This window comes from Cucurbita pepo, unplaced genomic scaffold (assembly GCF_002806865.2).
Source record: "Cucurbita pepo subsp. pepo cultivar mu-cu-16 unplaced genomic scaffold, ASM280686v2 Cp4.1_scaffold000109, whole genome shotgun sequence".
In the NCBI taxonomy this organism is placed as follows: Eukaryota; Viridiplantae; Streptophyta; class Magnoliopsida; order Cucurbitales; family Cucurbitaceae; genus Cucurbita; species Cucurbita pepo.
The window spans coordinates 221,094-235,334 of NW_019646433.1; the positions used below are offsets into that span (position 1 = coordinate 221,094).

At 34.2% G+C, this 14,241-nt stretch overlaps 1 protein-coding gene and 1 pseudogene across 1 annotated transcript; both read right to left on the reverse strand.

Annotated features, from left to right (window-relative positions):
- Positions 1 to 691: 691 nt before the first annotated feature.
- Positions 692 to 4,701, reverse strand: LOC111783868 (annotated as a pseudogene).
- Positions 4,702 to 8,481: 3,780 nt separating this feature from the next.
- Positions 8,482 to 11,363, reverse strand: LOC111783870 (beta-Amyrin Synthase 1-like). The gene is made up of 12 exons (XM_023664703.1): positions 11,070 to 11,363; positions 10,747 to 10,998; positions 10,416 to 10,604; positions 10,196 to 10,309; positions 9,982 to 10,101; positions 9,794 to 9,916; positions 9,618 to 9,716; positions 9,469 to 9,528; positions 9,335 to 9,381; positions 8,827 to 9,229; positions 8,669 to 8,752; positions 8,482 to 8,592 (listed from the first exon to the last, which is right to left on the reverse strand). The coding sequence occupies exons 1-12, from the start codon at positions 11,328 to 11,330 to the stop codon at positions 8,482 to 8,484; spliced, it is 1,863 nt and encodes a 620-aa protein (XP_023520471.1). The 5' UTR covers positions 11,331 to 11,363.
- Between the last annotated feature and the right edge of the window lie 2,878 nt (positions 11,364 to 14,241).

Here is a 14,241-nt window from a genome sequence, read left to right on the forward strand (position 1 = left end):
GTTTATGTGCATGGACTACTATAAGCATCAAGTTCTTGATTCCTTTAGAGAGATTAACTCGAACAAGGATATCTTATCACTTTGGCCAATAGTCTTATGTCGCCTTTGTGAAGATCTTGTTTATGGTCAAGTAGACATCGTTGGAAGAGAAAATAGGTTGACAGGTTCTTCTTCTAATGAAGGGCATTTGCTAAAGATGGTTGTTAGTGATAATGGAGAGACATCTTTTAACTTGAAAGCTTACTCATCATCTAATCATTCCATCACCGAATCTCGCAAAGATGTTGTGAAAGAAAATACGAACATCTTGAGCATGCCACCTTTGAGCTTTGGTGAGAAATTTGAAGATGCTTATAACGTAGTCATGATATTGGACGATCGAGAACAGTTTGCCAACCCCAGTTCTCGGTCTAGGAGAATGATTGAGAATATCTATTGCCAATTCAAGATCTAGGAGGCTACCTACTAGTGACGGAATCTGGATAGCTCGTCACAAAAATCTTGATAATGAATATGTTCTTGATTTTATCGTTGAGAGGAAAAACATGGATGATTTACAGTGCTTAATCAGCAGATGATTTTGCGGTGCTCACCACAAATATTGATGATTTTGCAAGAAATTATATGATGTTTAAATATTATTTAAAATTACTGTATGTGAATATCAATAGATCACTATTGTAAACGATTAGAAACAAAAGTTGAAACGTGTATGTCCAATTTAAAAGAATATATAAATATATGGAGATGGAATGAAACAAAGGCGGAAAGCATGTTAAATAAATTTGGGTCGGGACTATGACAATGAAACCATATTACAATACTCTGCAAGTGCCCACAAAGGGAATACGTTCCTATATAGGGAATACGTTCCTATATAGTCCATAGTGTAGCATGCACGTGTTCATAAATACTCCACTTATCTCCTGCCATACAAATAACTCTCTTTTTAATATCACAAAAGTTATAGTTTAACTAAAACACACACATTACAATAACCTACCTGTTGAGGGTAATCACCATTCTCCAGTTGAGAATTAATCAACAGCTTTGCCCCATGGTGGAGAGGAGTTGGGTCTCTCTTTTCCTACATACATACGCCATTTCTTTATGATATATATATATATATATATATAAAAGCTTTACGTACTTATAATAATTGAAGTAAAAGAGTATAACAAACCTGGTGAGAATGGATCAAAGCCATTAAAGCAAAGGAAGTTTGAACAAGATTGGAAGAATTCCTAGGAAGAGGAATGTATTTCTTTTGCATACATGAAACGTGACTCTCTCCCCATCCACCGTCTGGACATTGAATTTTAAGAAGAAACTCCACACCTTTTCGTATGGTCGAGGAGTTATGGTATGTGTTTCCAGTCGCCACCAGTCCTTTTATAGCGAAGTATGTTGCATAAATGTGACAAACTCCCCAATTACCAAACCAAGATCCATCCTCTTTCTGCGTTTCTTCCAAATACTTTATTGCTTTACTTAAAAATGTTTCTATCTCTTTCTTTCTGTGATTTGGAAATAATTTCGTAAACAGAACAAGTGCTTGTATGGACGATGATGTGCATTCTACATATCTAATTTTACCAAAACAAAATAAATAATAATCATTTATTCGTATGTAATATTTTTTTAAGTAATATTATTAAATTGTCTACTTACTCCCGCTCCAATACTGTGTATTCTAAGAATTCCACTGGATTCAATAGCTGAAAAATAATTATATTAATTAGTTATGATCTATTATGTATTTAAGTATTGCTTCACTAAATAGTTATATATGGAATAAGCTACCTCAAACCACGATGGTACAGCTCCGGTAGGCTCCCAAGCTGAGACTCCACCATTTTTTGCCTATTTATTTCACAACAAAATTCACCAATTCATTGTTAAGTTAACAAGAAAAAGATAATTATAAGGCAAATTCGAATTACAATCCTTACTTGGAGGGATAGTATGAAATTGACCGCTTCGAAAAACCATTGTGGTTCCATTGGATCTCCTACGATGTTGGAAGGCATCGTCGAAAATCTCAAACAACACTGACACGTCATTTATATATATATATATATATATATATATATATGAGAAATTAGTAATTGAATTTTTTTTTTTTGAAACTAGGAAAACAAAATAAAATACCAGTAAATTTTCTGCGGTACAATCAGAAACTTGCCATCCATGATCTCGATCAGAGAATGTCCAACTTCCTTTTGATATGTGACGATACATACTTCGAAAATCCCCGGAAGGATTCTCTCTGACCTTTATATGAATATACATTAAAATAATATAACAAATATTTATTCAAATTAATAAATTTTAGTACCTGGGATTGTTTAATGAAATCATGCCCTTTTTTAAGTGTCTCGGAATTTTCATGGTGGAGATTTGTGGCAAGCATTGCTTGAATGGCAAAAGCAACATCCCATGATTGACTACCATAACTCTGCTCGTGTGTGTATATATTGTAAAGATGAAAGATAATATTTATTTATTTATAAATGAGTAAAATATTTAATAATTGGTAAAACATACTTGCATCTTCATTCCATCTTCACCATCCATAAGTAATCTTTGATTCTAGCAACATGTTTCTTATAAGCTTCCCCATGAGGATCATCAATCCAAGAAGCAAGTGTAAACAATGGCTGCATGTTCAATACCCCTCCACCATATTAGCTCAATTACATTTATTCCTATAATGTTATTAACTATAAAAGAAAAAACAAGTATGAAATTAACCTTTTCAACGCATCCAATTGTAATGTAATGACTATGATGATCTTCATAATCAATATAACATTTAGCTATTTGAAGGGCTCTATTTCTTATCGTTTTAAAGGTCCAACTATTAAGGATGGGTTCTCCACAGTATTGAAGAGCATCCCATGCAAGCTTCTGAAATAAAGAACGTTCAAAGCATTTGTCTTCCTGCATCATCATATCCAATTCAAACAAAGTAATCAAAGTCTCATACCTAACATGAAATGGAAATTATCAATTTTTATACCTTTTAAAGGATGAATATTGATTTGTAGGTAGAAATTCTATAATTTCTTTACTCATGTATTGTTATGGGGAGGGTTGAATGGTTTAGGAGCATACCTTTGCACAATAATGGCGCGTTGAACTCCATTTAATGTGGTTATAAGGTTGAGTATAGATTTCTTGACGTAATTGAAGAATGAGAGGTGTGAGGGGTCCAACGAACCTCTTCCCAAATAAATATGTCATAGGAAGAAGTGTCAATCTAGAATGGCAAAACAAATTTCTAGGAATAAAAGGAAGTAATTTTCCGAACATCCAAAATTCTGGAGGCATAGGATTCACTCCCTCCCACTCATAAACTCCCAGAATCTACAAAGTTATATCATAAGTTTAGTTCGTTAAATTTGAGGTACGCCATTTCAAATAAAATAGTATAGACGTATATATATATATATATAGTACTAACCGAGAGCCAAATCTTTCCCAGGAGGGTATATAAATAGCACCTCCATGATCTAGAATCCATTTTCGAGCTCTAAAACACTCATCCTTGTCAAGTTCTTCCCCTAACAAACGGAGTTGAATATAGTTAAAAACAGTGCAAAGCATACAACTTTGTCCCACAATGTGCAATCCCCATCCACCATCTTCATTCTGATGACAATATGCATAGCGAAGGATTTCCTTTCGGTGTTCTTCTGAGAATACGATGTGGAGATGTCCGGTAATATACAACGAAAATACCTGAAAGAAAAGGGTAATATTGTGGTAGAATTATATAAGATAAAATGAATAGAAAGAGGAAGAGTACCAATGGAGGGAAATAAAACATAGGGCCAGCGTTTTCAGCAGGCCAATGGCCATGAGGGCTTTGTAAGGCTGCAAAGAACTTGGTGGCTCTTCTCAGTGCAATGCTCGCTGTTTCCTTATCTATTACGTCCTCCACTCTCACTATTTGAATTGTTTGCTTGAAATTTCGCTCTCTTAGAAACTGCATGGAGGATGTATTCAATCACTTATTTAAATACGCATTTATTGATAAAGTAGACCAAATAAATATGTGTCTAGTTCCTTCCAAATTTTACATTTAATGATGAAGTTAACTAAATTTACTGAAAGTTTTAAATTTGGGTTAAATTAATAAAAGTATCTTTACAATTTATCTAAAAAAAAATCTCAAAATAATATTTTTAATTAAATTTTAGATGGAATAACTTTTAAAATCACCTTTAAACATTTTTTAAAACTTTAAGAACATCTTTTTAAAAATACTAAAAATTTAAAGATGATTGGAGGGTATTAATACTATTTTTAAACTTTCATCCATATTTTTTTAGATATAATATTAAAATCATTTTAAATTCTTACTATGTTTAATATCTTTCAAATTTATCTATCTATTTTTTATATCAGAAAAAGAAAAAACTAAACACAAAACAAATTTAGATTTAGGAAAAAGTTAAAAACTTAAAATTTATATCCTAATTAATTGGAGCAAACCTGAAATTTCCAAAACAGATCACTGCTGCATTGGACTTTGAAGCGATTTTGATAATAATTGTGGCGGGCTTCTTCCACTTCAGCTCGTTCTTCTGGAGTGCCATCATCAGGCTCGAAGTCCCACGTTTGTCGTCCCACGAAATTGTTAGAGCTGAAAAAGTACGGGTCGTGTCCTCCTTCTCCCAACTTAAGTCTCCACATTTTTACTCTCTCAATTGTGCCTTTTGCACACAAATGTCTTTTTTGTATATATAGACGAGGGTATTACTTTATTGTTCATCGGTCTTGTCAACGTAATCAAGTGAAAAAAGTCCGATACTTCCAAAAAGAAAAATCCGATGAATAATTTAAACTTATTTAAAAGGGTAATATGTTTATAATATTAACTTATTCTCTAATATTTATATAAACATCATAATTTTATGTGGAATGTGTAATAAAATTTGTAATCTCATATCATTTACTACCTACATTCACCTTACAACATTTCTAATATTCTAGGTTGTTCCTTTTGTATCAAACAATTAAGTCCACTTTATTATTATTATTTTTTAAAAAAAAATTCAAGTGGGAGGTTTAATTATACCAACCACCCACCACCTAATAAATTCAATGCCCAACACATCCATCATTTTAATTGAATGGACGGTACTAGACTATGGCCCTCAATTATTAGTCCACATACTATTCCATGCTTTCATTACTTTCGAAAAATAATTTGGATCGGGATACTTTCTCGTTAGTATGGACGAATATACCATGATATTATATGCGCTCCTTTTCTTTTGTGACTTTTGGGGTATGTACTGAGGCTGCCTAATTGATTCATGTGCGCGTGTGTAGAATGTGGAGAGAAGTAATACACATTCAACCCTTACCTGAGACCAAGAAAAAGTTGTTTGGAAAGATAGGACCCATCATGATTACATGTAAGTGCAGTTTACGACACCAATAGTATGACTACTTACTGAGTATTTTTACATACTTAAGTCATGACTACTTTTTTTAGGTGAAGGTAAGGTACTCATATACAGATGATGATGTCCCTACGGAGACCATGAAAATAAAGTCCGCTTAATCGCATTTTGATTATATAGTGTAGCCCTAAGGTTAAATGAGGGCGTTGCTTTTCTTTTAAATTCTTATTATTTAAATTTTGCTATTTTGTTGACTCTATTGTTAGTTTAAATGATTTTACTTTATGAACTGTATCAATAGAAACGTTTTAGTAAACTGTTTATAGGATTTTCTACGTATATTAGGTATGTCATGCATGCAATAGTGACATGAGACAAAAGCATATAAAATAAAAGATAAGCTTCAAATCTTAGACCGTGACAAAAAAAAAGACAAAAATAAAAGCAAATAAAATAAAAGATAAAAATATAGTAAAATTTAAATCAAATTAAAACAAGCAACACCATAGTTAAACTAAAAAAATAAATGCAACTACAAGTCGGTGTTGTTCGTGTTTAATACAATTCGGGAATGAGGTTGGGATATAATTAAAAATAAAATACAAAAGATCCAAAAATACAAAGACAAGACTGACACTCTAGGATGACACCCTTTATTCAAATGCTCCCCCACCTTGACTAGTAGCCTATGGATAAAAAAAAAAAGGAAAAATTGTGAGTATAAAAAACACTGAATAAGCAACCTATTTATAGACTCGATGCATTCTTATCCTAGTAAGTTACCATAGACTTTTTATGGGCTCTAGGAAGTTCAGGTCTAGTGCTACCGCTATTTGAGTTTCTAAGGAGACCTCGAAGTTCAGAGCAGATCTTATGCTTTTCACAAACCTACTTTAAGTTTGGAGGAGGTTTACTCATTTCTGGTGCCGTTAATCTACTGTGCCAAATCTCATATTTAGGATGAATTACTTTCTTGTTCTTAAACTTAGTTAGCTCGCGTAGCAATAGCGGTGGAATGACCCATATCCTGAGTTGAGACATTATCTCATAAAATATGTTAGGATAATATGATAACTAGCTTGTTTGACAACTTTTCCACACGGTTGGTGCTAAAGGTATACTAGAGGAGGTAGGAGGCAAAGACTTGGATGACATCGTCACACTACTTCTAGGCCTTGTAGGCTTTCTTAATCGTCCTTGCCATTGAGATTTATTAGGTCTTTAGGGGCATCTAGGCGGTTTAAGTCTCATCTCGCATTTTCAGGAGGTTGGGGATTGACTTCTTTGGGCTAATTTGATCTTTGGATGCACCGAGGTCTAAACCTCTAATCGCTACTTTCTATTCTAGAGTACTCGGTCTACTGAAAACGTATTGACCTAAGTTAATGTGTAACCACTCTAGCTCTAATGCCCTAATCTTAACTTGGTCCACTCATCCATGCTTTGGTTGGGAGATATTCCTATCTCACTTAAAGCATGGAAAACACAATCTAAACACTAACTTGGTCATCATAAATTGCCACAGAGGCTTACTAGGTTCATAAAGCAGCTAAGGTGGTTTAACACGGAACACTAGTGTACTTTTTTATGACTCCTGAGTCTTTCTTAGTTCGGAGCACTAGGGTCTAGACCCTCTAATAGCTGCTCACAATCCTAAAGTTCTCACTCTATTGAGGTGTCCTAACTTAGGTCATCGTCTAGACAGCCTGGGCTCTAGTATTCTAATTCTAGCTCTGTGCAGATAAACACGCTGCATAGGGAGAACACACAATCAATCACTTGAAGGTAAACATATTAGGTATCAAGCTGAAAAGTAAATATCGAGCCGAATATCCAAGAAACTGAGTCGTGGAGTCGAGTCGAGCCGTTTAAGTTTATTGAGCTGAAGGGGTGCACGCTGCAGATGGTGACACGAGGTGTAGTAGGGAGCAGCTGCGTGTGCAGGTCGTTTTCAGGTCGAGGCGCGGATCGCGGGTTGTGGCTGCTGGTGTTTGGTCTGGCTGCAGTTTGGGCCTCGGGAGTATGGTGATCACGGGCTACAGGCCTACTAACGGGCTGGCTGCAGATGGTTTGTGTTGAAGGTAAAGTGGGTCGATTTTTCGGTTTGTTGTAAGTTGGGCTGCAGGTAGCGTATTGGACCCGAGACGTCGTCTTGCTCACCAAGCAATTTTTCTCTGGCGACCTTGTCTCTCCTCTGAAATGTCGTTCTGATGTTCGGGGGATTGCTTTAGCGAAGCAGGAGCATCGGGTGGGTGTGAGACCGAGGTGGGTGCGAGAATTTCGGCGACCACACAATTTTTTTCTATGTTGTTACAGCCCTCATGTGGGTGGAAGGGTTGCACTTGAGAGGGCAAGACCCTACCTTGTTAGTATTAGTATGTACGTGAGGGTCACAACCTACTATTTTCTTAATGATGGTGTGACACTCTCCCCACATAAAATAGTTATTATCTTCGATGACTTACATTGTAGATTGTGACATAGGACATTTCACCTAGAAGAGAAATCAGGGCTTCATAACACACTACGTGTGGAAAGGTCATGAGCACTTAAAGTACGTATCATAGTACTAACAAACTTAAAGTGTCATAACTTTAGAGCATGAGTATGCACTTATATGGCCCTAGGGTATTGTTCGTTTAGCAAAGGCAACTAATCAACTTTGACATTTTGGGAGGAAATTTATTATGACGATTGGGATTTGACGTTAAATGAATCAGATTGAGTCAGTTGGGCCACTGAATGAATGTGGGAAAGGGTTGGTAGGTTGAGATAGAAGAATTAGTTCTTAAAAAAAAAAAGAAAAAAAAAATACATTCGTAATTGTTTTTGTAACTCTTTATGATAGATAATATGACCGATTGAAATTATTAATTCAAATCATAATCAAATGAATATTCATTTTGATGTTTAAATATTAATTTAAATTGTAGTATGCGAATATAATTCAAATCACTATGGGAAACGATGAGAAGAAGAGAAGCAAAAGTTGAAATGTCTTTTTTATATATATATATATATATATATATATATATGGAGATGGAATGAAACAAAAGCTTAGAGACTATGGCAATGAAACCTTATTATAATACTCTGCAAGTGCCCACAATGGGAATACGTTCCTATATAGTCCATAGTGTAGCGTGCATGTGTTCATAAATGCTCCAGATATCTTCTGTCATACAAATAACTCTCTTTTTTAATATCACAAAAGTTATAGTTTAACCAAACCACACATAACGATAACCAACCTGCTGAGAGTAATCACCATTCTTCAGTTGAGAATTAATTAATAGCTTTGCTGCACGGTGAAGAGGAGTTGGATCTCTCTTTTCCTACATACATACGTCATTTCTTTATTATATATATAAGCTTTACATACTAATTGAATTTAAAGAGTAAAACAAACCTGTTGAGAATGGATCAAAGCCATTAAAGCAAAGGAAGTTTGAACAAGATTGGAAGAATTTCCCGGAAGCGGAATGTATTTCTTTTGCATACATGAAATGTAACTCTCTCCCCATCCACCGTCCGGACATTGAATTTTAAGAAGAAACTCTACACCTCTTCTTAGTGTTGAGGAATTATTGTAAGTGTTTCCGGTTGCCACTAATCCTTTTATAGCGAAGTATGTTGCGTAAGTGTAACAAATTCCCCAATATCCATGCCATGATCCATCCTCTTTCTGAGTTTCTTCCAAATACTTCACTCCTTTACTTAAAAACGTTTTTATCTCTTTCTTTCTATGATTCGGAAATAGCTTCCTAAACAGAACAAGTGCCTGTATCGACGATGACGTGCATTCTACATATCTAATTTTACCCATTCCATGGTTCATCACAACATAACAAAACAAATAATAATAATCAGTCCAATGCAATGTATCTTCGTGTAATATTATTAGATTGTCTACTTACTCGAGCTCCAATATCGTGTATTCTAAGAATTCCACTGGATTCAATAGCTGAAGAGTTTAAGATACAACAAAATAATCCTATTAATTAGTTGTTACGATTTATCAAGAATAACTCTCAAATAAGGCATTAGGTACCTCAAACCATGAGGGTACACCTCCGGTAGGCTCCCAAGCTGAGACTCCACCATTTTTTGCCTATTTATTTCACAACAAAATTCACCAATTCATCATTAAGTTCACAAGAAAAAAATAATTGTAAGGCAAATTCAAATTAAAATCCTTACTTGAAGGGATAATATGATATTCACAGCTTCATAAAACCATTGTGGTTCCATTGGATCTCCTACTATGTTGGAAGACATGGTCGAAAATATTAAACAACACTGACACGTCATTTATATATACAAGAGATCAGTAAATTAATTTAAAATTTAATATTATTATGGATAAAATAAAATACCAGTAAGTTTTCTGCAGTACAGTCAGAAATTTGCCATCCATGATCTCGATCAGAGAATGTCCAACTTCCTTTTGATATGTAACGATACATATTTCGAAAATCACTTGAAGGATTCTCTCTGACCTTTATATGAATATAAATTAAAATAATATAAACAAATATTTATTCAAATTAAATAATTTTAGTACCTGTGATTGTTTAATGAAGTCATGTCCTTTTTTAAGTGTCTCTGAAAATTCGTGGTGAAGATTTGTTGCAAGAACAGTTTGAATGGAAAAAGCAACATCCCATGATTGACTACCATAACTCTGCTCTGCTCATGTTTGTATGTATGACAAAATCAAAAGATAATATTTATTTATTTATAAATTAGTCAAATATTTAATGATGGGTAAAACATACTTGCATCTTCATTCCATCTTCACCAATCCATAAGTAATCTTTGATTCTAGCAACATGTTTCTTATAAGCTTCCCCATGAGGATCATCAACCCAACAAACAAGTGTAAACAATGGCTGCATGTTCAATAACCCTCCACCATATTAGCTAAATTATATTTATTAATATAATATTATTATCTATAATTATAACAATAAAAGAAAAAAGAAGTATAAAATTAACCTTTTCAATGCATCCAATTGTAATGTAATGACTGTTATGATCTTCATAATCAATACGACGTTGAGCTATTTGAAGGGCTCTATTTCTTATTGTTTTAAAAGCCCAACTATTAAGAATGGGTTCTCCAAAGTATTGAAGAGCATTCCATGCAAGCTTCTGAAATAAAGAACGTTCAAAGCACTTGTCTTCCTACATCATCATGTCCAATTCAATCAAAGTAATCAAAGCCTCATACCATACAAATCTCAAACCTTTTGAAAGGTTGAATATTGATTTGTTCTTTACTCGTGCATTGTTGTTGTAGAGAGGGTTGAATGGTTTAGGAGCATACCTTTGCACAATAATGACGAGTTGGACTCCATTTAATGTGATTGTAAGGTTGAGTATAGATTTCTTGACGTAATTGAAGAATGAGAGGGGTGAGTGGTCCAACAAATCGCTTCCCAAATAAATATGACATAGGAAGAAGTGTCAATCTAGAATAGCATAACAAACTTCGTGGAATGAAAGGAAGTAATTTCCCTAATAACCAAAATTCTGGAGGCATGGGGTTTGCTCCCTCCCACTCGTAAACTCCCAGAATCTACATAGTTAAATTATAAGTTTAGTAACTTAAATCAAATTAAATAAGGTAGAGATATATACAGTACTGACCGAGAGCCAAATCTTTCCCCAGGAAGGTGTATAAATAGCACCTCCGTGATCTAGAATCCATTTTCGAGCTCTAAAACACTCATCCTTGTCGGGTTCTTCCCCCAACAAACGAAGTTGAATATAGTTAAAAACAGTACAAAACATACAACTTTGTCCCACAATGTCCAATCCCCATCCACCATCTTGATTTTGATGACAATATGCATAGCGAAGGATTTCCTTTCGGTGATGTTCTGAGAATATGATGCGGAGATGTCCCATAATATACAACGAAAATACCTGAAAAGAAAAGGGTAATATTGTGGTAGAATTATATAATATTGATTAGTCTTCTAAAATCATAATATAATAATGAGTCTCACATTAGCTAATTTAGGGAATGATCATGAGTTTATATGTAAGGAATATCATATCATGAGAGCTTAAGCTCAAAAAGGGTGTACATTGTTCGAGGACTCCAGAGAAGGAGTCGAGCCTCGATTAAGGGGAGGCTGTTTGAGAGTTCTATGGTGTACTTTATTCGAGGGAAGGATTATTGATGATTGTTGGGAGTGAATCCCCAGACCTCGATTAAGGGGAAGTTGTTCGACGACTCGAAATGGGTCAGTTGAAATCTTAGCAAAATTTTGAATTGAGAAAAAAAATTGGATTTTATTATGAAATGGAATCTTATAAGTTCAAACATATATGGTAAAATAAGAAGCTGAAGAAGAAGGGTTACTAAGTTCTAACTTCAGCTATTCAAACTCTCTTTCAAATGACACACATTCCATGCATGTAAAGATCATTTTAAACTCATTCTAGCGTTAGATTTAATCATTTTTAAACCTATAAATCTATATTTGATTTTAGAAAATAAAAACTTTTATAATATATAAAGAGGGGACATGAAATCTCCAAAAGAGATCACTGTTGCATGGGACTTTGAAACGATTATGGTAATAATTTTGACGAGATTCTTCCACTTCAGCTCGCTCTTCTGGAGTGCCATCATAGGGCTCGAAGTCCCACGTTTGTCTCCCCACAAAATTGTTGGAGCTGAACAAGTACGGGTTATTTGCTCCTTCTCCCACGGTAAGTCTCCACATTTTCACTCTCTTAATTGTGCCTTTCCATACAAATTTTTTCTACTTATATAGACGAGGGTTTTACTTTTATGTTCGTTATGTCAATGTCTTGGTAGAGAAAAAGAAAATCCAATGAATTATTAAACAAAATGAAATTAATCTAAATATTTTAAATGAGTACTTTATGATATCCCACATTGGTGGGGAGGAGAACGAAACACCTTTTGTAAGAGTGTAGAAACCTTTTCCTAGGAGACGAGTTTGAGAGCTTTGAGGGGAAGCCCGTAAGAAAAAGCTCAAAGCAGACAATATCTGCTAGCAGTGGACTTTGACCGTTGCCTACTTAACTTAATTTTAATTTTTTTTTCTATTGTCATTAATGTTTCTAAGTGTAACCTCTAGACATCATAGTTTTATTTGGAATGTGTAATGGGATAAAAAAATTAGTTTCTTCAAAGCACCTACTGCCTACGTATATTCTATGTTGGTTTCTTGCGGAGCTGACACGTAAATAAATTAAGTCCAACTTTTTTTATTTTTTTATTTTTAAAAATAGAAGGTTTAATTATAACAACTACCCACCACCTAATAAATTTAATGCCCAACACAACCATCATTTTAACTGAATCGACTTTACACGACTATGGCCCTCAATTATTAGCCCACAAATTAGTTGCATGCTTCTATTCCTTTTCAAAATAATTGGTTAAAATATCTTGCATTGGGATACTTTCGTTATAACTAGTACGAACGCTTACACTTTGATTTTATACGCGCTCCTTTCCCTTTGTGGCTTCTAGAAGTGTGAGCATGCGCTACCCCGTAGTCATGTCTAAAAGGTATGTAACTAGTTTTTTTAATGGATACATGTACGTGTGCGTCGACTGTGTGTAGAGAAGTAATACACATTAAACCCTAATCGAACTGGAAAACATAGACCAGTGAAAAGTTTTATGGAAAGATAGGTTCTATTATGATTGCATGTAACTGCATTTTCCGACTCTAACAGTGTGACTACTTACTGAGTATTTTTATATACTTAAGTCATGACTACTTTTTTTTACGTAAAGGTAATGTCCCCATATACAGATGATGGCGTCCCTATGGAGACCATGGAAATAAAGTCAGCGTAGTCGCATTTTGATTGTATGTGGTAGCTCTTAGGTTAGATCAAGGCATTGCTTTTCTTTTAAACTCTATTGTTAGTTTAAATTATTTTTCTTTGTGAATGTATATCCATATCAATTTTTTAGTAAACGGTTTTATAGGATTTTTCAAATATATTATGTATGTCATGCGTGTAGTAGCGACTTTATTTTAAAAAGAAAAATAGTGTCGTTACAGCAAATACTAGAAAACTCATAATGTATGGAAGCAAAACAAATATTGGTAAGGACATTTCTCATGACCCAATTTTTTAAGCTTCAATCTTAAACTGTGGCCAGAAGACAAAAGAAAATAAAATAAAAGATTAAAATAAAGTAAATCAAATTAAAATAAAAAACACCCTAACTAAATTCAAAATGAAATCCAATTAAAAGTCGTTATGGTTCGTGTTTAATACAAATGTAGAATGAGTTTGAGATACAACTACAAACAAAATATAAAGACAGGACTGACCCTCTAGGACGACATCCTTTGTTTCAATACTCCCCCACCTTGTCTAGTTGCCTATGAACACCTGAAAAAAGGAAAGAAGTGACTATAAAAAATACTAAGTAAGCAACCTACTTGTAGACTCATCGCATTCTTATCTAGTAAGTTACCACAGACTTTTTCTAGGCTTTAAAAAGTTCGGTCCTAGTTCTACAGCTATTTGAGCTTCTAAGAAGACCTGGAAGTTCAAAGTAGTTCTTATGTCCATCATAAACCTACTTTAAGTTTCGAGGAGCTTCACTCATTTCTAGTGTCGTTAATCTAGTTGGTGTCAAATCTCATCTCTAGGGTGAATTACTTTCTACTTAGACTTAGTTAACTCGCACAACATAGCAATAGAATGATTGGTATCCTGAATTGAGACACTACCTCATAAAATATGTTAGGATAGTATGACAACTAACTTTTCTGAACATCATCCATAGAAGGTTAGCTTGCAGCCCTTCCAG